The 21793-nt window shown below is 44.7% G+C and overlaps 2 protein-coding genes across 3 annotated transcripts in view; one reads left to right on the top strand and one right to left on the bottom strand.

Annotated features, from left to right (window-relative positions):
* Positions 1-887: 887 nt before the first annotated feature.
* Positions 888-9145, bottom strand: LOC310872847 (uncharacterized protein). 2 transcript variants are annotated; one of them, XM_083785018.1, is made up of 9 exons: positions 8880-9145; positions 7216-7380; positions 6860-6923; positions 6224-6442; positions 5780-5991; positions 3929-4839; positions 3696-3765; positions 2946-3111; positions 888-2098 (listed from the first exon to the last, which is right to left on the bottom strand). In XM_083785018.1, exons 1-9 carry the CDS (start codon positions 9028-9030, stop codon positions 1927-1929), a joined length of 2130 nt encoding a protein of 709 aa, XP_083641144.1. In that variant the 5' UTR covers positions 9031-9145; the 3' UTR covers positions 888-1926. The 2 variants fall into 2 exon arrangements, with proteins under 2 accessions (XP_083641144.1, XP_083641145.1); XM_083785019.1 differs by lacking the exon at positions 8880-9145 and having other exon boundaries at positions 6860-6973; positions 7216-7325.
* A 2241-nt stretch (positions 9146-11386) lies between these two features.
* Positions 11387-21793, top strand: part of riox2 (ribosomal oxygenase 2) — a 15280-nt gene continuing 4873 nt past the window's right edge. Inside the window, exons 1-5 of the mRNA XM_083783876.1 lie at positions 11387-11664; positions 12746-12901; positions 13610-13729; positions 19987-20115; positions 21271-21374. Of these exons, the coding sequence (XP_083640002.1) occupies positions 11392-11664; positions 12746-12901; positions 13610-13729; positions 19987-20115; positions 21271-21374 (782 nt within the window). The 5' untranslated portion in view covers positions 11387-11391. The remainder of the gene's footprint in view (positions 11665-12745; positions 12902-13609; positions 13730-19986; positions 20116-21270; positions 21375-21793) is intronic.

Genomic DNA, 21793 nt, shown 5'->3' with positions numbered 1-21793 from the left:
AACCTCTAGAATATATGGAATCACTGCTATTTTAGACCTCAGAGGGAATGTTCTATAAAGTCTATAATCCAGCTCGTAAATAAGTGTGAATTACATTTATTGAGCGGTGCTGGTCAGGGCTGGAATCTAGCCCTGTCCCAGCTGCGATCATTCCATCTACAGAACAAGTGTGGTTACTGTGATGATCCCACTAACAGCAGAAGGGGAAAATAATCTGAAAAAAAAGTGTGAATAGAGCATAAGAGCTAGTCTTTTTCGGATGAATCTCAGCCCTTCCGAAAAGCTCACGCTGAGTGACGTAGGGCAATAGAGGGTATGCGCATGCATAAAGTGAATGGCAGATCGAGTGGCAAAGGGAGTGACAAAGTGAATTTAATGTTGTTTAAAGTAATTCAATACAATCAAATAGGACTTTTCATCAAATAGGACTTTTCTGTTTGGATGTATGGGCTGTCAAGGCCAGAAAGTAGTTCTTTGCCACTCAGTAGGCATTCCGTTCCGGGTATGCTGATGATGTCACGTGCATACCCTCTATAGCTTTGTCAGAGCCTGAGATGGGGTGGCCACGAATTGACAGGCTGCACGTGGAGCGCACAGCAGGTTTTAACATTTTAACATACAGTACATACAGTAAAGGTGGTTGCACACCAGCCACGTTTTTCGGAAAACCGATGGAGAAACGCCGCTTAAAAATCTGAATTTGCGCCCGGTGTGTGGAGACCTTAACCGTGTGGAATTCAAGCACCCTGATAGTTATGTCCCAAACTGGTGTTAGGCGGCGGCGTAGGCCTATAGGGTTTTAAAGGGACAACATCATATATCCAGTGAAAGAATGGAGGAATCTGATGGATACACAGTATTCAGTGTTTTATTTAACAAGTGTCTGAACAAAAGGCAGGGGAAATGACAGGTGAGTGCCACATCAAAATAGCATAAAACCAATTACTACCATCTCTTGAACAAATGGAAATAACTTCTCTATAGCAAATTAAACAAAACCTACTACACTAACAAACAGAAATTCAGAGGGTGGCACTCACACACACCTAACAGAAAATATGTGATGAAAATGTACCCCAGCTCTTACCTAGTTTCCCAGAAACAATATTGAACAGAAGTGCATGAAACAGGCCTGACTTTGACACATAAGCCTGTAAGTCTGAACACAGCCAGAGGAGCATGGTCTGAACATGGTGGGGAAGTGAATGGAGATGATTGGTAGACCACTGAGAATGGTGAGGCGGAGTTGAGGAATTATTATTATTATTATTCACTGATGAGCTGGACCTGGGATTGACCTTATGCAGACCGCGGATATCTTGCTAGTGGCAGGTTGGCAACTTGCCTCAATTTGCCATTAACAGCCCATACATCCAAACAGAATCCGATTCTATTAAACAATGTCAAACTCACCAGCTGTACATTGCAGCTGTACAAAAAGCTTAAATTATCCTCTTTCTTTGTGCAAAGTGTTTCATAAAAATCCACTGTAGAAATGTTATGAGCTACTTTCTGTCAAGACATTCCTTGCAGATGATAGTGTTGGAGTTTGGAATCGCTCGTTGGATATCACTCAATGGCCCTGCGTAGTGCGTACCACCTGTTGAATTTGCACATAATGCAGGAGGCAGCAGGACGTTGCTTTACTGAAATCGAGGCTAGTTGTGGCTAGTTGCCAACTTGCCACCCTGCCATTAACTTGGCAAGATGGCAAGAAGTCTGCATAAGGTTTATTGAGGACAGCAGGAAAATCAGTAGAGGGGGAGAGAAACACAGAAAACAGATTCCTCTAAGAGCATGCAGAGTGCACAGCAGCATTTTAACAGAACAGTGGTTCAAGCACCCTGATAGTGTTATAATAAAAAATAAATCAATGGTACAGGCAGGGGTTGAAGCAAAAGAAAATCCCAAGACGCTACGAAATCCTCAGGACGGAAATCCGTCCCTAGGACGGAGAACTTTAAGCCCTGGGTACAGGTCTGAGTTGCTGAGCTTCTCCATGAGTGCGCTGACATGTGGGTTCACCGATGTTTTGTTTTGCACCATCATCTCCTGGCTTGCTTTTGTGCACCTCTCAGGCCAGACAACAATGCAGCATCTGAAAGACGATGTAGAACAAAAATATATTCTTCTTTTTGGGCCCATCAATTTACAAATATCAAGCAAGAGCCTTTTCGGTGCAATGTAGTGGTGATTGTCACATTTCACATGAAGTGAAATGTGACAATCGTATCAATCTAGGCATTTAGAATAATTATATTATATTATAATTGTTTTGTGGTGACGCATTGTGTGCTTGTAGATCAGCTATTTTCACGACTTTTGTTTTTCTTCTTTTTTTAGGGATTCGGGAATTTCTTCGATTTCGTTTTTTTTCTAAAAATACAAAAACAATTGGGTCCCGACGCACTTGGTAAACAGTGTAGTACAAAGCTCCTAAATGTGAATGAATTCCAGTGTGCACACTGCGTCATGCATGTCTCTGTGGCCCCTTTTCCACCAGTTGGTTCCCAATGGGAACCGGTTCAGTTCTTTTTGGTTTTTAGTCCATGAGCCAGAGCTCCAAAATTGGAACGTTAATTATGAATTGAGTGGGCAAAACCATACCTATATTAGATTGTTATCACCATGAAACTTCCCCAATTGAGTACTTGCACGAAGACAATGATTTATTGTATTACAAATTTTACATTTTTAAATATGCAAATGAGGCATTATGTAGGAAAATATGCAAAATAATCGAAAATATGAAAAAGCTACTACTGTGGAAGGGTTATCATGTATTAATGTACTTGTATTGATCATATAAACAATTTAATATAAGTCTAGTTTGCCCAACAATTTTGGAGCTCTGGCTCATGCACTAAAAACCAAAAAGAACTGAACCGGTTCCCATTGGGAACCAACCGGTGGAAAAGGGGTCTGTGTGTGGAACAACCTCGCACCTCTGAATGAATTCCAGTGTGCACGCTGCGTCATGCTGATACTGGAGGTTGAAGTTGTAGTACGAGGAGAACAGCACAGCGAGTCCAACCAGAAAGGACTCTCCCTCACACAACACCTGCTTTTGTATGCTCATCATCCATCGCTGGTTTGACTCATTCATTGGACCTGACGAAAGAAAGAAAGCAAGAAAGAAAGAAAGAAACAAAATGGAATCAATCTCTTCAGATTGTTTATGGTTGTATGACAAAGTATGAAAATCTGTTACATTAAATTTGAGTCGAATTATGTTTGACCAAATGGCCGCGTACCGGTCTGAAACTCTGTGCACAAATGCAACCAAATTAGTTCCATTTGTACGTTATGTTATGGGGGTCCTTGAAATTAAAAAGTTTGAGAACCACTCTTAATTAGTAACATCGGTAGGAAGTAGGGAAGGGGCTCGAAATTAGGAAGTTATTCTGTGTGCATAGAGCCCATTCCCCCATGTGTGTTGAAAAATAACACAAATGAGTCTTGAGGAATGGGGGTCGTCTTATATACGGGACAATACGGTCATTAGATTTGGTTTCCATAGTTTTGCATTGGTAGATATTAGAAAATGCATCTATCCCTGCCAACTTTCTTTTGGGTTTCTTAGAAATACTATATGGTTGTAATATAGGCCCTTTGTCTAATTTGTAGTCTTAGCCACGTTGTAAACAAAGAGTGCAGCTGTCCCATGTTATTCTCATTGAGCATTGTATACTCACCCGCCACAATCAAACGTGGGGTGTCAGCAAGTGGGACAGTCAACTGCACAAAGGCTGGGGAAGCAGAATCCTTAAAATAAAATAAAAAGATCGTTAAACCTTCCAGATGCATGGTGGCTGACAATGAACTACAATGCTAATACAAAAATGGAATAAAGTTAATTTAATGAAAGAAGTCTAACTATGATAATACAGTTTAAATCAGACACTGTAACAAAAGGTACAAATCGTACATCTGTTTGGATAACGAGGGCATCCAGTGGCTCCTCGAAGTGTGCCATTAAAAGCTGCAGGATGTTTGCGGCAGTCACACTGCACTCCGTCCTGTGGAGAACAGCCTTTACAGCATCATTGGTAGGGTTTCGTATGAAGAACTCCATGATGATCCTGCCACGCTCTTCGAGAAAAGCCCCGATCTCTCGGAGAATCGGAACGTCCGTCAGCCGTTCGAAATGAGCGCACATGCTCCTCGGGGAAAACAAATGTGGCCATCGCTGCTTCACATCGTTTAGACGTGGCGCTGGATCGGCGTTTATCATTTGGCGCTGCAAGGAATATGTCGTTTCCATCAGCTTTGACACATCCGTACTTTCCATACCCAAGGAAAAGAGATCTGTCAGCGTTCGTCTCTTATCTTCCAGAGATTCTTTCGTCTCCTCATCACGTGGAAGCTCGGGTTGCCGCTGTGTGCAGCCGTAAGTGTCTGGAGGTCCGCCTGGTGGTTTAGCCCGATTTCTCCGTTTTCTGTGACGAGCAAGAGGGTTCTTTCTGTTCACGTGATCTACGCGCGTCTTCATTTGAGATAGAAGAGAATCGTGAGCAAACGACTGGGGATACTGGTCCACAATGTTCCTTATGACGACGATACACTCAGCTCTGCGTGGATTCACAGCGATTCTTTGCATGTCGTTGACGATCACACGGACCATGTGCCGCCTGTCTACCGGCGAAGGCCTTTTTCCATTCCGGAGGGCTGTGAGTAGACTGGGGGGCAGTTTGTCCCAGTTTACTTTGAAATTCTCAGGCCAGCGTGTGAGCGATGCCGGCGGAGAGGACGTGGGACTGCTTGTTGAAACTGAAGCGCTTTGGTCCAGTGGCACACATGAATACATCTGCCTTGGTGGGGCAGACATCGACTCAGGCTCTAGAATGGAGAAAGTCAGCCAGTGTTAATTTTGACAGCAATTTTTGGTTTTAATCATAGGGCTCCATCTTGCGCCAGTTTATCCCTAAACTAATTTGTCACCATTTAAAAAAACCTTTTAAAATAGTTCAACTAGCCGATCTACATTGAGACATTGTGAGCTTGTATTTAAACTATTTTAAAAGGTTTTATGAAATAGTAAAAAATGGCAAATTAGTTTAGGGATAAGGGGTGGCAAGATATAGCCCATAGTCTTTTGAATAAAATTCCATTTAGTTTTAGTCGACTAAATACCATATGATTTTAGTAGACTAAATCTACAGACTAAAATTTATTTTAGCTGGCCTTGATGGCGGCATAATGCCCGATTTATACTACATGTACTGTATGCGTGTGGAAAATAGACAATCTACAAGCCAATCTCAGCTTGTCAATCTGCTATTTTCGGAGCACTACAACTACACACAACCAAACATAAAATTACATGCCTTAGTTCTACTGGATTGCTTGTCCACAAATCCCTCCCAAACATTTTTGTCTAGTTTTTATTTGTTGACAAAATTGACGATATATTTAGTCATAGTTTTAGTCATCATAGCTTGGTTTTTATATAGTTTATGTCAGCGAAAAAGGGTAGTCGAACATTTTTCATCAATAAGTTATTCACAGAAATGAACAGTGCATTCAGCATTAGGCCTATCCAGACAAACCTAGTGCTCTTTGTTATATGCATACCATTGGTTTACTATTGCCACATTTTGCAACAGGATACTGTGTGCTCACTGAAATCTAAAACCTTAATTATATGAGGACGTAGTCGACTACGTGGCTGGTTAAGACTCACCCCATGGCTTCCGCTTGCAGTTAGGGTTAGTAATTAGTAATGGTCGGACTAATGAGCGGGCGGTCGGAAAACAATGACGTGTTACAAATTAATTACCTGCGCGTTTCAAGGCATTCTGAAGTTTTCTGCACTGAATGGGTGTCATCATGAGCCCTTCGAAGTCTTCCTCCGTTACATAGTGCAGATCTTCCTCTGTCTCTGCTCCGTGCTCCATCAGCCTCTCCACCACACGGCCCAGCACCTCTACAGGGAGACTGGGAAGTGCAGAGAGGACTCTGGCCCGGATCACATAACTGGCTTCCAGCATCCTATAGAAATTAGAAATGGGAAAGAGTGTGGAGGTGTGAGATCACAGTCGAGCCAAGCGTAGTAATACTCTAGACAGCAGTAGCATTGTGAATTAAAATGAACTTAGTCCTTGAATGAACTTAGCTGACAACGCCTCGCAGTGCAAGGCATTGTGAGACGGTAGTGTGGCTATTTTCAAAATGTTGTGGAACCATGTCAAACTAAATGTAATGCCCTCAAAGTTACAAGTACTTGTCATTGTCAGGGTGGCTCATGGTCTTCAGAAGTTTTCTGCACTGAATGGGTGTCATGAGCCCTTCGAGGTCTTCCACCGTCACATAGCGCAGATCTTCCGCCGTCACTGCTCCCTGATCTATCAGCCACTCCACAACACGGCCCAGCACCTCGACAGGGAGACTGGGAAGTGCAGAGAGGACTCTGGCCCGGATCACATTACTGGCTTCCAGCATCCTATAGAAATTAGAAATGGGAAAGGGAGTGAGATCACTGTCGAGCCAAGCGTAGTAATACTCTAGACAGCAGTAGCATTGTGAATTAAAATGAACGTAGTCCTGCCAAAGACAAGTCCTTTATCATATTGTTTTTTTAACAGTAAATGCATGTGCCGCAACAGTGCTGCCTGGCTGAAATCTAAGAGGGGCAACGGTTTCTTCTATCCTATAACTGTAGTCCTCTATACACAAGTCTGTCCCCTTCTATTCATGGAAAGCTATAATAGAAGTAATTGTTCTCCCTTTAATACAAAAATTCAATGAAATAATGGTGACATCTTATAATGAGCATTAGTGAGGACCAATTATATGAAGACACGTTGCGAATGGGTGAAATGGTCCATTTATTTCAAGTATAATAAAAATTGTGACTTACTCAATCGGTGACTTGGAGGACCAGTGCACGTTGTTGTGTGATAATGTCTTTGGGCTGACAGACACTGGCAGGCAGATGAACAAAATCAACAAAAATAAAGCTGCAAAATGTAACCTTTTACCAAAGAAAAGAACATATATAAACATAAACCCTTTTTCTTTTCTTTTTTTAAGTTCGGAATCTTTATTTCTGCTGAATATTACTCCCCTTCGATAATACCAATTTGTATTGAATTGTATAACGTTGGAAAGCTTGATTAGTCATCTTTACAACGAGGTATCACGTGCAAGGATGGTGTATTCGTGGAATGAGCAAAACCGCTAAGCGTGTGGGTCGTTTTTATTTTATTTTTTTACCTGAGAGAGTGTCAAGATTCTGGTTCCAGTGGGATAATGTCAGCGTTAACCCATCAGCCTCCTCTGGTCTTAGAAGTAGCTCCTCATGTTTCATCTGTGGAGGCTCTGGTTCCTCATGTGGAGGTTCCGGTTCCTCCGCTTTACACACCGATAGCAATGGGAGATCTACAAATAGGAGAGAGCACTTTGTTTCCAAAAATATATTGCATCCATAATGATGGATGCAATTCTGTCCAGAATAGATGCATTCTGTCTAGAAATTCTGTGCAAGTGAAAGCCTGAGAGTATTGGAGTTGGGAAGCACTCGTTTTTATGAATGCATTGTGCAATGTTGGTGAGTTTAAGGTTTAATACAAGCAGGAATTGTCAATGGAGTGTATTGCAACTCTAGATTCAACCCATTATAAACAATAGGTACAATTAGGAGAGGCAAAACAGGCAAACTTTCATTGAAATACAAAATATTTGTAATGCCAGATGTTAAACAATAATTTAACTTGAGAGCGTAAAATGAAACCAAATGGACTCCAAATGGTTAAATATCTACAAGGGTCCATTTGGTTACACCAACTCTCCATCATTTTTAGCTAGGGACCACCTGGAACCACTTCAAGGACCCTGGACACTCCAATAGGCCTACCCAAAATCTCGGCCACTGTGACTCGCTCACACCCACACTCGCTTGCGCACTCCAGCATCATGGCGGACTTCACACAATTTACGTGGAGGTTTTTAAATACGTGGCCTGAATAGGTTGAACTTTGCTACACATTCGGACACTGGCATTATGTGATTGTCTACACGATTGTCAGTTGTCACAAATTTCAGCAGGTCACCAAATGTCTTATTTCACCGTAATAACACCACCATGCTGCTGGAGTGAGCGAGTGAGCGAGTGAGTGGCCGAGAGTGAGTGGCTCTGCTTAGCCGCAATTTGCAACTCTAGATTTTTTTACAATCTGTTGAATCTAGAGTTGCAATACCCTCCATCCACTTCCTATTCATGATTTTCGGTTTCTGATCTGCTGGTCTTAAATGACGTTAAACTCACCAACATTGCAGCTGTAGTCCAAGCTTGAATTATCCTCTTTCAATCTGCCGAGCTTGTTTTTCATAAAAATCCCCCGTAGACATGTTATGAGTTACTTTCTGTCCAAAATATTCCAAGAGTGACATTTCCGAGCCGCCATTTGTATTTTTGCAACGTGCCGTAAAACAAGATGTGAGGGGGAGCGCTTGTTTAATAGAAGGCTGTGTGTGATGGGGCGTCGCACTGTGTCTGCCTCTTCTTTGGGTGTCTTACCTGCGCAGGTAAGATTCTATTAAACAAGCGCTCCCCCTCACATCTTGTTTTACGGCACGTTGCAAAAATACAAATGGCGGCTCGGAAATGTCACTCTTGGAATATTTTGGACAGAAAGTAACTCATAACATGTCTACGGGGGATTTTTATGAAAAACAAGCTCGGCAGATTGAAAGAGGATAATTCAAGCTTGGACTACAGCTGCAATGTTGGTGAGTTTAACGTCATTTAAGACCAGCAGATCAGAAACCGAAAATCATGAATAGGAAGTGGATGGAGGGTATTGCAACTCTAGATTCAACAGATTGTAAAAAAATCTAGAGTTGCAAATTGCGGCTAGGCTCTGCTGTACTGTACCAACCTGCTGGGTGTATCTGCAGTAGTGTGTGTTGTTGTTTTGTGGAGTCCTCTAGCTCTGTGATGATCCTCTCCACGTCCATAAAGATGTCCTTGGCTACTACATTCAGCCGCTGCTCTATCAGGGACTTCAGTGTTTGTAGTAAAGCAGTCATGTTGGAGAGCTCTGTGTTTATAATCCTATTCTAAAGTGAAACTATGACTCAAGTCTCAACTTAAGTCTCTAACGATAAACTTAACGCTTAACGGCAGCTCTCTCCGAGTCTCCGTGCTGTGTTTACAATTACAATGTGAACGGAAATTCGGACAAATCCCCTATAAGTCAAAGACTTCTGCTTGTCAAGACTGAACGTGGCGGTGAGTTGGTGTCTTGTCTACCGCCCCCTGCTGGTGAAGGTGTGTACAGCCAATTATGCGCGTACAATGTTGAGCCAGGTACTTTTACTTTACTGGATGATTGCGAATATTGTGTCCGTAGGTGGAGAGTTCCAACTCTCACCCGGCGGCGACCCGGTTCTGCTGAGACATATAATAGCCACAATTGTATTAGGAGATTGGTTATAAATAACTGGGTTTAGAAATAAATACAACGCCGCCATCTGGTGTCCTCTTTAGGTCATTACATCAGTGATTTTTCTGTCGGTGTTGCAGTGAATGTTGTAGGTTGTCCGTGGCGTGTACTGTTTACTGTACACATTGTTTACATTATATATTCGTGCTGTTCTTTTAAATATAAATCGTGGCATGGCAGTTGTATCACTCGCGTCATAACTTTAATTTGATGGCTTAACATAAGGATTTAAAGTCTTTCTTTACATGTTGTTTGAAGATGCAGAAGATGTTCTCGTTGCTTTGGCTGCCTCACGTTTCCTGTCGGACTGATTAACGTCTAGCACACAACTCACACTCACGTGGGTGTGAAGGAACTAAGGAAGCTCTAAGAAGCAAGGGAAAAAACCATAGAGTTATAAAAACCTGGTGAGTTTGATCTGTTTGAAATAGAAACGTTTTTAAACGTTTAAAGTTGTCCTTGTTAACTGTTAAGGTGTAAATTGCATGTTACTGTTATGAGATTAAGTCTCAATCTGAACTGTCCTATACAAAAACGTGTGAAAATACTGTTATGGAATAAGATGCTAGTGATGTAGTTTTTATTTGGGGTTGATATTTGTTATGGCTTTTGTGGTTTTCAGTGTTTAATAATAAAAGCCGTGTCTTTATTTAACCCTGGCCTGATCAGACTGTGTTGATAAGGTTGGATCCCATGCAGCAGCTGATCCTATTATTTTGGAAGACAGAATACAGTACAATCAAATACAATGGTGTTCCCTATATGCATATCACCTGTCATGTGAAAAGCCTGCATGTCCAAAACTTTTACTTTTCAGGAAATGGAAAGAATAACATATGTCTTCCAATGGATCCAATTATCCACAAGCAACTCTTAGATCATATTTTTTATATCTGGAATCTAGAGTCGCAATATCAACTCCCATACATCTAAACAGAAAAGTCCTATCTGATTTTATTAACCAACGTTAAACTCATCATTCATGGCCCAGGCCGTAGCGTAACGGTCTGGGCACCGGACTGGTGATCCAGTCGCGGTGTGCCGCGGGTTCGACTCCCGGACCCGACACGGCCTTTACCGCATGTCATCCCCCCATCTCTCTCCCGTTTCCTGTCAGCCTACTATCTGTCCCTTAAAAAATCAATAAAAGGCGTAAGCCGCAAAAAAAAAAACTAAAAAAAACTAAAAACCTCATCATTCACCTGTATGGAAAGCTTGAATTATGCTCTTTCTATCCGCAAAGGTTTTGTTTCATAAGAATCCACCGTAGACATGTTACGAGCTACTTTTTCTGTCAATACATAAAAAGTGTTTGGAAGAGTTTGGAAATCATTGGAAATAGGATGTTGCTTTCTTTGAAAACGAGCGCTTCCAATTAAAAAACCACACCCGTGTGAACTGAGTGGTGCAACTCCCCCCCCCTCCTCTCTCTCTCTCTCTCTCTCTCTCTCTCTCTCTCTCTCTCTCTCTCTCTCTCTCTCTCTCTCTCTCTCTCTCTCATTAGCAGGCAACAGTGCAGCACGTGCAGCACTATCTCTCTCTCTGTTTCTGGCACACCACGCCCCTACTGGTACTAATAGTCATACTGGTGCTCATTAACGTCATGCACATACATAGGCGGACACATAGGTGAACCAACACATAGGTGAACACGGACATTGCTGTTCCTTGGAGTGGTTGCACCACTCAAAAACACTTGGAAATAATCAGGTCTGCACAGGATTTCTTGACAGAAAGTAGCTCATAACATCTACGGCGGATTAGTATTTCGGTTATTTGTCATAACGGCACCTGTGCAACTTCAAATCCTAAAAGCCAAACGGTAATTTCTATTCACATGTTCCAGTGTTCAACGACAGAAACAAAATCTCTAACTAGCAATTATTTGCATGACAATCCACCAGTTCACCACCAATATTCTCCAAATCTTTTCTCCAGATTGAAAATGTCAAAGGAAGGGAAAGCTGCCGCCAAACGTCCTGTCGAGGAGGCTGAGGCCGCAGGCGTTGAGGCTAAACAGAGTAGAGGCTCTCCTCCGTTGTGCTTTGACACGCCTCGCAGCCTGTTCCAAAGCCTCATCGCCCCCATGGAGCTGGAGCAGTTCTTCCAGGAGTACTGGGAGAAAAAGCCCCTCCATCTGCACAGGTCTGATCCTTCTACAGCCTCGTACTACCAGTCCCTGTTCCAGCTGTCTGACCTGAAGGGCCTGTGTTCCGAGGTAGGCCTGCCAACCGTCCATTATCTTCTTCTCTGCGATTATATTATTGCTAACTTCGATGGGTGCTCGGGTGGCGGAGGTTGTGGGTTCGAAACCGTCAGGGTGCACCGACTTTGTCGAGCGTTTACATAAACACACTGTGTTTGGCGGAGGGAAGCCAGGTGGGGAGGGGGATAATTGACTAATTGTCACTGCATATATATATAGTGTTGGCCGGGAGGAGTAGGACGAACGTTTTAGGAAAAAGCGGGCAAAAAGCAAGCATAAACTAGAAAAAGTGCCCTACTGGGCACAGGTCTCCACCAGGATCCACAGATCCGTGCAGTTAGAGGTAAAAACACTTTTGGGCCAGTTATAGCGCCACCTTGAGGCTGAGTTGAAATTGTTCATGTGGCATTTCGTCCTCGGCCTAGTGGGAATGTGGGTGCACAATTTCACGGAAATCACGCGATGTGTTCATGATTTGCAGCATTTTGTTTGAAACTGAGCACTCCTGTGAATTTTGGAAGCCAATCTTAACCAATCAGGATGGAGTCTGAGAAATCTGAAAGACCGGTTTGGTTGAATGGCTCTAGAGAGACTGTGTACCAATTTGCGTGATGTTTGGACAAAATCTGTAGGTGTACTGTGCAAAAACTTGTTTTGCACAAAGCGGCCTCCTGGTGGCGCTATAACAGGCCGTTCTGGAAAGTTTGGGGCAGAGGTTCATGGTTGGCATCCAGGGAGTGTGTGTGCAAAATTTGGCATCGACCGGGTTAACGGTGGCTGAGATTAGCTGGTCACGGACGGACACACGGACGGACGGACGGAGTGCAAAACATACTCTCCCCATGCCTTCGGCTGGTGGAGACAATTAATATACTTTTTTTGATGAATTGATTAAGGGAAAAGCATTTTGTTTACTTCATTATTTGTTTTATTTTTCATGTCAACGAATCAACGTGAACAATATAATACATGTTTGCATTGAAAAAAAAGGCTACATTAAATGTACCCTCCACCCCCCCAAAAAAATAAAATACAAAAATTATTATCATTTATTGTTTTATTAATCAACTTGATGTTTGAACCCTATCCCCAGGGCTTGGAATATGCCAGAGACCTGAACGTGTGTCGCTGTGTTCAGGGCAAGAAGAAGACTCTGAACAAGGAGGGCAGAGTCAAATACAACGTTCTCAACAAGGACTTTGTTCAGAAGAAAGCCACCATCCAGTTCCATCAGCCACAAAGATTCAAGGTGATAAACAGTGTTTTCCGATTTAGCAAAAGAAACGAACAACCATGTCTATGAAAGCAAGCCCAAAAAAGGGTTTAGTTTAACATCGCATCATATTCATCAGTTCTACAAGCTCACAACGTGTCGCGACTCGCACACGCTGTGAGCTTGTAGATCTGCTATAAAAAAAAAAGTTGTAAACAAATGTACAAAATGTGGTTGTCACAAATGTTAAATTAATGTGGAGGTCCTTGAGTAGTGCTTTCATGTGAAATGTACCCATTCTATTAATATATACTTCAATCAATGATATGCAACCTTTTGAGAACAAACTTGTTAGGAAGTGAGCCCAAATGAGCAGCTACACTGACAAAAGCCACTCAAATTTGACTGACCGGTCCACAATTCACACATGTTAATACTTACAGTAACTGGCATGTACAAAATTAATGAAGTTCCGAATGTTTGGAAATTATTTAAACCACCTTTTATACCAGGTTTTTATTCAGCCTGCATGTTTAATAAAATTATTATAGTTCAAGTTGACGTTGTGCCCTCTGCTCCAGTCTTAAAGCCAGACAGAACTAAAAAGACATGGTTTGAATGTTGTTGTTGAAGAAATATTTCCTATATCTGCTAGTTTTCATCATAGTACAATACAGCATACAACAATACAACATGAAAATGTATACTTTAATCTTAATAGTATTGTCTCCATGTCTTTCTCAGGATGACTTGTGGAGGATTCAGGAGATGTTGGAATGTTTCTTTGGCTCTCTAGTCGGCTCCAATGTCTACATCACACCCCAGGAATCTCAGGGGCTGCCTTCCCACTACGATGACGTAGAGGTACAGTGTTCCCAATAAAATAAAAGATGCTGTTCATTTGTATAAATGGCATTTTGCTCTTCATAAACAACCTAAAATGTTTGTGTGAAAACCACATATGTCAAATTCAATTTCAAGTATAGCTTTTTGTAACTGACGTAGGTATTGTGAAATGTAATAAAAGTAACCTAACTGCAATTTAGCTTTGTATGTATGGCTTATTCTTTGAATACAAATATAAATAGTCATGATCTAAAACCCAAACTGCAACAATGATTCGCCACGCAACTCCTTGCAACATACAACTACTTGTAACCATTATCCCCTCAGTTGCAAGGAGACTGTTGCAAAACTGTGTTGTTGCAAGGAAGTTGCAAGGAGTTGCAACTGGTGTGGTTTGGGCTTTAGGCAGTGGTTCTCAACCCTGGCTAGTACCCCCAAAATGACCCCTCCTTCACAAATCACCAATGATAGATTTTAGGAGGGGGCTCTCCAAGGTATAAAACATTGGTAACTAACCACTGACTTACAGTAAGCTCATGAGGTTTGAGTGTTTCTCCACTTGATTGTCTCTTTCAATTGTTAATCTGTGAGCTACAGTATGTGATTTATAAAGTGTGTGTGTGTGTGTGTGTGTGTGTGTGTGTGTGTGTGTGTGTGTGTGTGTGTGTGTGTGTGTGTGTGTGTGTGTGTGTGTGTGTGTGTGTGTGTGTGTGTGTGTGTGTGTCGTGGCGGGGGGGCATAATTTATCATGTAGATCTGGTATTTTCTGGGGGGGGGGGAAATGAAAATCTTTGCACATCTTTGAATATTATATATTACCGGTGTGTATATATTTTACCCCATTTTGGGCGGGAACCCCTTTTGGTGTTTTAAACATTATGTTATAATTTAGCTATTGAAAAATAGCAGATATACAAGCTCATAGCGCGCCACCGAGTGGCGTGCTACGAGCTCATAGCTCAAGCTCATATGAGCTCAAGCTCAGCGTGCCACCGAGTGGCGTGCTACGAACTTGTAGGTCTACTATTTTTGAAAAATCGTAAAAATGTGGCGCAAATCTTTGAATATTGTCAGGCACACGTGGAAAGGACTCAGGATACAGACACAAAGTCACAGAAACTGGTTTTTATTCCAAAAACTTCAAAACAGGCAAGGGGCAGGCAAAAAACAAAAACTGTAGAAGGCAAGGGTCAAAATCCAAGGCAGTCAGCGAGGGCAGAAGTACCGGCAAGGGCTTGGCAAAAAATCGTGGTCTAGGAGAAGCAAAAACAGAGGTCAGACAAGGCTTGAATATGGCTTGGGTGCTTGGAAGGTCACAAGACAATCTGGCAGAGAGACTGAGTCTTAAATACTGTAGGCATGATTGCAGGGGATAGAATGCAGGTGGTTCAGACACACCCACACTCCCACTCAGACTGTGACAGTACCCCTCCTCCTACGGGCGCCACCTGGCGCCCCATCCACGGCACCGGGGTTGTCACGGTGAAAATCATCGATGAGGGAATGATCCAGGACAAACCTGGACGGGATCCAACACCTCTCCTCTGGTCCAAAGCCCTCCCAGTCAGCAAGGTACTGGAGACCCCTGCCCCTAGGGCGAACCTTCAGTAACCGCCTGACCGTAAACACCTCTCCACCGTCGACGACCCTGGGAGGCGGAGGGGGCTTGGATGGGGGGGAGAGAGAGCTGAGAACAACAGGCTTGACTTGGGAAACATGAAAGGCCGGGTGAACACGTCGCATGGGCCGAGGCAGTGAAAATCTTACTGTAGAGGGATTGATGAGTTTGGCAATGGGAAAAGGCCCAACAAACCTTGGTGCCAGCTTACGAGACAGGACCCTCAGAGGCAGATTCCTGGAGGAAAGCCAGACTTTCTGTCCTACACGGTAGCGGGGTGCTGCAGAGCGGCGTCCGTCAGCATGCTTCTTGAAGTAGGCCACCGACTGCAACAGACGGGCTCGAGCCCGCTTCCAGGTCCGCCGACACCGTCGAACAAAAGCCTGGGCTGAGGGGACCGCCACCTCCTCCTCCTGTGCAGGAAACAGTGGAGGCTGGTAGCCTAGGCAACACTGGAACGGGGACAGACCAGTACCTGTAGTGGGAAGTGAGTTATGTGCATATTCGACCCAGGGAAGCATCCTACTCCAGGATGTGGCGTCGGAGGAGGTCATGCACCGGAGTGCCACCTCCAGGTCCTGGTTGGCTCTCTCTGCCTGGCCATTGGTCTGGGGATGAAAACCAGAAGACAGGCTGGCAGAAGCGCCAATGAGTTTGCAAAACGCCCTCCAGAATTGAGCAGAGAACTGGGGTCCCCTGTCAGAAACTATATCCTGGGGTAAACCATGAAGCTTAAAAACATGAGTGATTAGCAGTTCTGCTGTCTCCTTGGCCGTGGGCAACTTAGTCAGGGGAATAAAATGAACTGCTTTGGAGAACCTATCAACAACAGTAAGTATGCAATTGTTACCGTCGGAAACAGGCAGACCAGTAACAAAATCAAGGGCTATGTGGGACCAGGGTCGGCGGGGAACAGGAAGGGGTCTTAGAAGGCCAGCCGGGGGTCGGTTGCTGTGCTTGTTCCGGGCACATGTGTCACAGGCTGCTACAAACTGCTTCACATCCTCCCTCATGGATGGCCACCAGAAGCGCCGCTTAATGAAGGCCATAGTTCGTGCCACCCCTGGGTGACCCACCAACCTGGAGCCATGTCCCCAGGTCAACACTTTTGGACGAACAGATGTGGGGACAAAAAGGCAGTTAGGAGGATCATTACCCGGGCCGGGTTCCTGATTCTGGGCCCTCAGAACCTGCGACTCAACATCAAAGAGTGCAGCCCCAACAATCAGCTCAGGAGGCAGAATAGGCTCAGGGACCAAAGGCTCCTTCTCTGGAGAATAGATCCTGGACAGGGCATCCGGCTTAGTATTCTTTGAGCCTGGGCGATATGACAGGGTGAAATTGAAACGTGAAAAAAACAGAGACCATCGAGCTTGGCGGGAATTAAGGCGTTTAGCTGACTTGATATACTCAAGGTTTTTGTGATCAGTCCAAACGATGAAGGGCAAGGCCGCTCCCTCAAGGCAGTGGCGCCACTCCTCAAGAGCCAGCATCACTGCCAGCAGTTCACGATCTCCTATGGTGTAGTTGCGCTCAGGGGGAGACAGACGATGAGAGAAGTAGGCACAGGGGTGCAGTTTGTTGTCCTTAGTGGCTCTCTGGGACAGCACACCACCCACTCCGGTCTCTGAGGCGTCAACCTCCACAACAAACTGCCTAGAGGGATCAGGGACAGTTAGGATAGGTGCAGTGGAAAAACAATGCTTGAGCTTAGAGAAAGCATCCTCAGCCTGAGGATTCCAGCAGAAAGGCACTTTGGGCGAGGTCAAAGCCGTGAGTGGGGCAGCAACGGTACTGTAGTTGCGTACAAACTTGCGATAAAAATTGGCAAAACCTAAAAAACCTTGGAGATCACGCCTTGTGGCTGGTCTGGGCCAATCAGTGACAGCTTTTACCTTGGCAGGATCTACATGAAGTTGGCCGGCACTCACAATAAACCCCAAAAATGGCACTGTGCTCTGGTGAAACTCGCACTTCTCTGCCTTTACAAAGAGACGGTTCTCCAGGAGGCGTTGGAGAACCTGCCTGACATGGTGTCTGTGCTCTTTGAGAGAGGGAGAAAAAATCAAGATGTCATCCAAGTACACAAAAACAAAACGGTTCACCATGTCTCTCAGCACATCATTGACAAGGGCCTGGAAAAAAGCAGGAGCATTAGTCAAACCAAAGGGTAAAACAAGATATTCATAATGCCCTGTGGATGTGTTAAAGGCAGTTTTCCATTCATCTCCCTCTCTTATCCTCACAAGGTGATATGCATTACGTAGGTCAAGTTTAGTAAAGACATGTGCACCCTGCAATAGTTCAAAGGCAGTAGACATGAGTGGCAATGGGTATCGATTCTTGACAGTGACATCATTTAGACCTCTGTAATCGATGCATGGTCTTAGGGAACCGTCCTTCTTGCCAACAAAAAAAAACCCAGCACCAGCAGGGGAGGACGATGGGCGGAGTATGCCTGCGGCCAGGGACTCCGAGATGTATTTGTTCATCGCCTCAGTTTCTGCATGTGAGAGGGAATAAAGGCGCCCCTTGGGGGGCATGGCTCCTTCCAGGAGGTTAATACGACAGTCATAAGGCCTGTGAGGTGGAAGGGAAACAGCACGGGACTTACTAAAAACTGTCTTTAAGTCCAGGTACTCAGGAGGGACAGAGGACAAATCTGGGAACTCCTCAGTTCTGTCTGGCTCCAGGGGGAGAGAGATGGCAGCTGAAGTTAGGCAGTGAGAGTGGCAAAACTGGCTCCAACTCATAATAGTGTTATCAGCCCAATTAACATGGGGGTTGTGGACTGACAGCCAGGGAAAGCCTAGGACAATGGGGACATGAGGGTTATCCATAACATGAAAAGATAAGCGTTCAGAATGATTTCCAGAAATCCGCACCCCAACAGGCTCTGTGACATGAGTAATACGTGTGAGACTCCGTCCATTAATGGCACTAGTCATCAAAGGCTGTTCCAGGGGAAGCATAGGAATCTTCAACTGACGGGCTGTGTCCGCGCAGATGAAACTCTCATCTGCCCCGGAATCTATGAGGGCTGTGAGGGGGTGAGCACCATCAGACAGTAACAGCATAATGGGTAAATAAGAACGTTTGGCAGGGGAATTACCTTGAGCAGTGCCCACCAGAAGCCCTGCTTCTAATGATGGGCGTCGGCTTTTAATGGACACTTGAGGCAGAGATGGCCCACCTGGCCACAGTAGAAACAGGCGTTCTCCTGGCGGCGGCGCATGCGCTCCTCTGGGGACAGCTTGGCACGGTCTATCTGCATGGGCTCTGGAGGGGGGGCTGCCTCCTGGGGAGGCGACGACAGAGAAGCAGCAGTGGTGGGCCGTGGGCGAGGTCGGAAAAAACTCCTCTCAGAGTGGCGCTCCCTGAGTCGAGCGTCGACCCTGCCGGACAGCTTCACCAACTCCTTGAACTCAGTTGGCAGCTCCTGTGACACCAGTTCATCCTTCACAGCATCAGACAGACCACTCAAGAAGGCATCATACAAAGCGGTGTCTCCCCACCCACACGAGGCAGCCAGAGTACGGAAATCAATGGCATAATCAAAGACTGATCTGCTGCCTTGCTTAAGCTGCAGCAACTGCCTGGCAGCATCCCTGCCGGAAACAGCACGGTCAAAAACCTCCTTCATTTCTTTGGTAAAGTCATTGTAATTAGCACAAATAGGGTCATCAGAATCCCATATGGCTGTTCCCCACTCCCGAGCCTTGCCAGTGAGTAAAGTTATTATGTAGGCCACCCGTGAACGATGTGTAGGGAAGGCTGAGGCCTGTAGCTCTAAAATCAATGAACACTGGGACAAAAAGGAACGACAGTTTCCAGGCTCACCGTTGTAGGGTTGAGGTGGGGGCAGTCTGGGTTCTCTGGCAGTAGGTTGAGGAGCATCAGGCTGTTTAGACAGGGCGGAGGCAGACTCATCAGTGGTCGAGGAAGTTTGCAGACACAGCTGTTGCATTTGAGCGGAGAGGGCCTGGACAGAATCAGCCAAAGTATTCAGGTTGTAGCCCACTTGCTGTATACCCTTCTGCTGGTCATGGAGCAAGGCTCCATGTTCACGCACTGCTGCCTGCATGGCATTCATGTCTGCTGAGTCCATCATGGCCAGATTGTAATGTCAGGCACACGTGGAAAGGACTCAGGATACAGACACAAAGTCACAGAAACTGGTTTTTATTCCAAAAACTTCAAAACAGGCAAGGGGCAGGCAAAAAACAAAAACTGTAGAAGGCAAGGGTCAAAATCCAAGGCAGTCAGCGAGGGCAGAAGTACCGGCAAGGGCTTGGCAAAAAATCGTGGTCTAGGAGAAGCAAAAACAGAAGTCAGACAAGGCTTGAATATGGCTTGGGTGCTTGGAAGGTCACAAGACAATCTGGCAGAGATTGCAGAGAGACTGAGTCTTAAATACTGTGGGCATGATTGCAGGGGATAGAATGCAGGTGGTTCAGACACACCCACACTCCCACTCAGACTGTGACAAATATATATTCTTTCAAAGTGAATGTTTTTAACTCCGGTCTAAATGGGTTAACATTTTCTGAGATGGAGGTCTGCGGCCAAAATCCATATCATATTGGGGGTCCTTGACATGAAAAGGTTTTGAGAACCACTGAAGTTTGAAGTGATGTGTTTCCAAATGTGTCTTTAGGTGTTCATTCTGCAGCTGGAGGGCCAGAAACACTGGCGTCTGTATCCTCCTACGGTTCTCCTGGCCAGGGAGTACAGCCTGGAGCCTGAGGAGCGCATCGGCAGCCCCTCCCACGACATCATACTCAAAGTAAGATGTATATCCACGTTTTTCCCCGCCACGGCACTGGGGCTCCTTGTGTGTGTGCTTTCCTTTCTTCAGGCCACGTTCCCATGTCTCCTTAATTATAAGCAACCTTTGACTTATTCTCAATGTGTTTTTAAATAACAGACCTCTCACCAACCTCACAATGTGTCGCTGTGAGCTTGTAAATCAGCTATTTTCATTTGTGGTTGTTTTCATAGACCTGGTCACTTGTTTCTCTTGCAAAACTGGCAACACAGCAAGAGAAAGGAACTTATGCACACACAAATGCAAAGACTTATGGGCCGTATGAAAAAGGTGAATAGAGAACCGAAGTCTGACATCGCTACCGCTAGAGGCCGGGCGCTATGCCCTTGGGTCACAGATTATTTTCCCTTTAGAAGTTCCCCATAGAGAAATGTTGGATTGTGTCATATAAGAGCTGTGTATCAATCGTACCAAAATACAGAAGTTGACTGGCAGTCCATGACTGCCTGCTGATTATATCAATTCACTACACAATGTTATATCATTGACCTAAATGGTAACGTCTGTGACTCAGTATCAGAAATGACTTTGAACAGGTGGAAAACCTTAGTTAAACCTGCAGATAGACACATTTCTTTACCTGATAGTTGAACTTGAATGAAATAATCCTGTTTAGTGTTCATGAGAGCGATCGCGACAATACAGCTTAGTAACGCTGCTCAACACGTGCTGAAGGCTAAGATGAAGATAGGAAGGATTCAACAGTGATTGTCACTGTTATGCAGCACTGGAAGTAGCATGTCGTTGGAAAATCCTGGTCATGCAAGGTTATTAATTCACGGCCGGGAAAACTTGGAATTCCTGGCTGCCTTCTCGCATACTAGTGGTACATGTCCCACAGACCGGCGCCGGGCCACATACTGGTGGTAGGAACTCCTGCTCTATTAGCCTTGCAGTGGCCAGACGAAATTCTGCCGGTGCAAAACAAAAAATATATATATTAGTTGTATGGCCAAGCCAGGATACTGCTCTATTACCACCACCCTCACAATATATCGAAGAATAACCTTTTTGTGAGTTCTCTCTCCTGATTAGTTTAGCAATTTTGCTAAGCTGTTTGGCTAACTGAAGTATAGAAACATGACTCGAATGTATGTTTGTTTATCATAATAGGCAGGTGACCTGCTGTATTTCCCCAGAGGAACCATTCACCAGGCAGACACCCCAGTGGGAGTGGAGCATTCCACCCACCTCACCCTCAGCACCTACCAGAACATGTATGTTAACTCGTCCTTCCTTTTGGTGGCCGCTCAGGTGGCACAGTGGTAAAAGTCCCTGCCCACCACCATGGAGGTTGTGGGTTCAAATCCACCGTGGCGCGTCCGCATTTGTCGTCCGTCTATGCGAACACAATTGGTCTGTGCTCGGGGGAGGGAAGCCGGGCAGGGAGGGTGCATGATACTGGTGGTCATTGCACGTACTCCTACATCCTCCCTACTGTGGGGATTAACTACTAAATTGGGTAGAAAAAGGGTGAACAAAAAAAAACTCTTTTGCCACATGAATTCATACACACATACAGTAATGTTCCCATCCCTATCCCTTGCTCTCTAATGTTGCTCTCAGATATACAGTCTAAGCTTGTATATCTGCTATTTTTGAATAGCCGAAGTATAAGATAATGGTTTAAAATCTA

The sequence above is a fragment of the Protomyctophum parallelum genome, assembly GCF_964188405.1.
Source record: "Protomyctophum parallelum genome assembly, chromosome: 15".
Classification (NCBI taxonomy): domain Eukaryota; kingdom Metazoa; phylum Chordata; class Actinopteri; order Myctophiformes; family Myctophidae; genus Protomyctophum; species Protomyctophum parallelum.
Note: the sequence above shows the minus strand (reverse complement) of the source record. Positions and strands in the feature narration are given on the sequence as shown.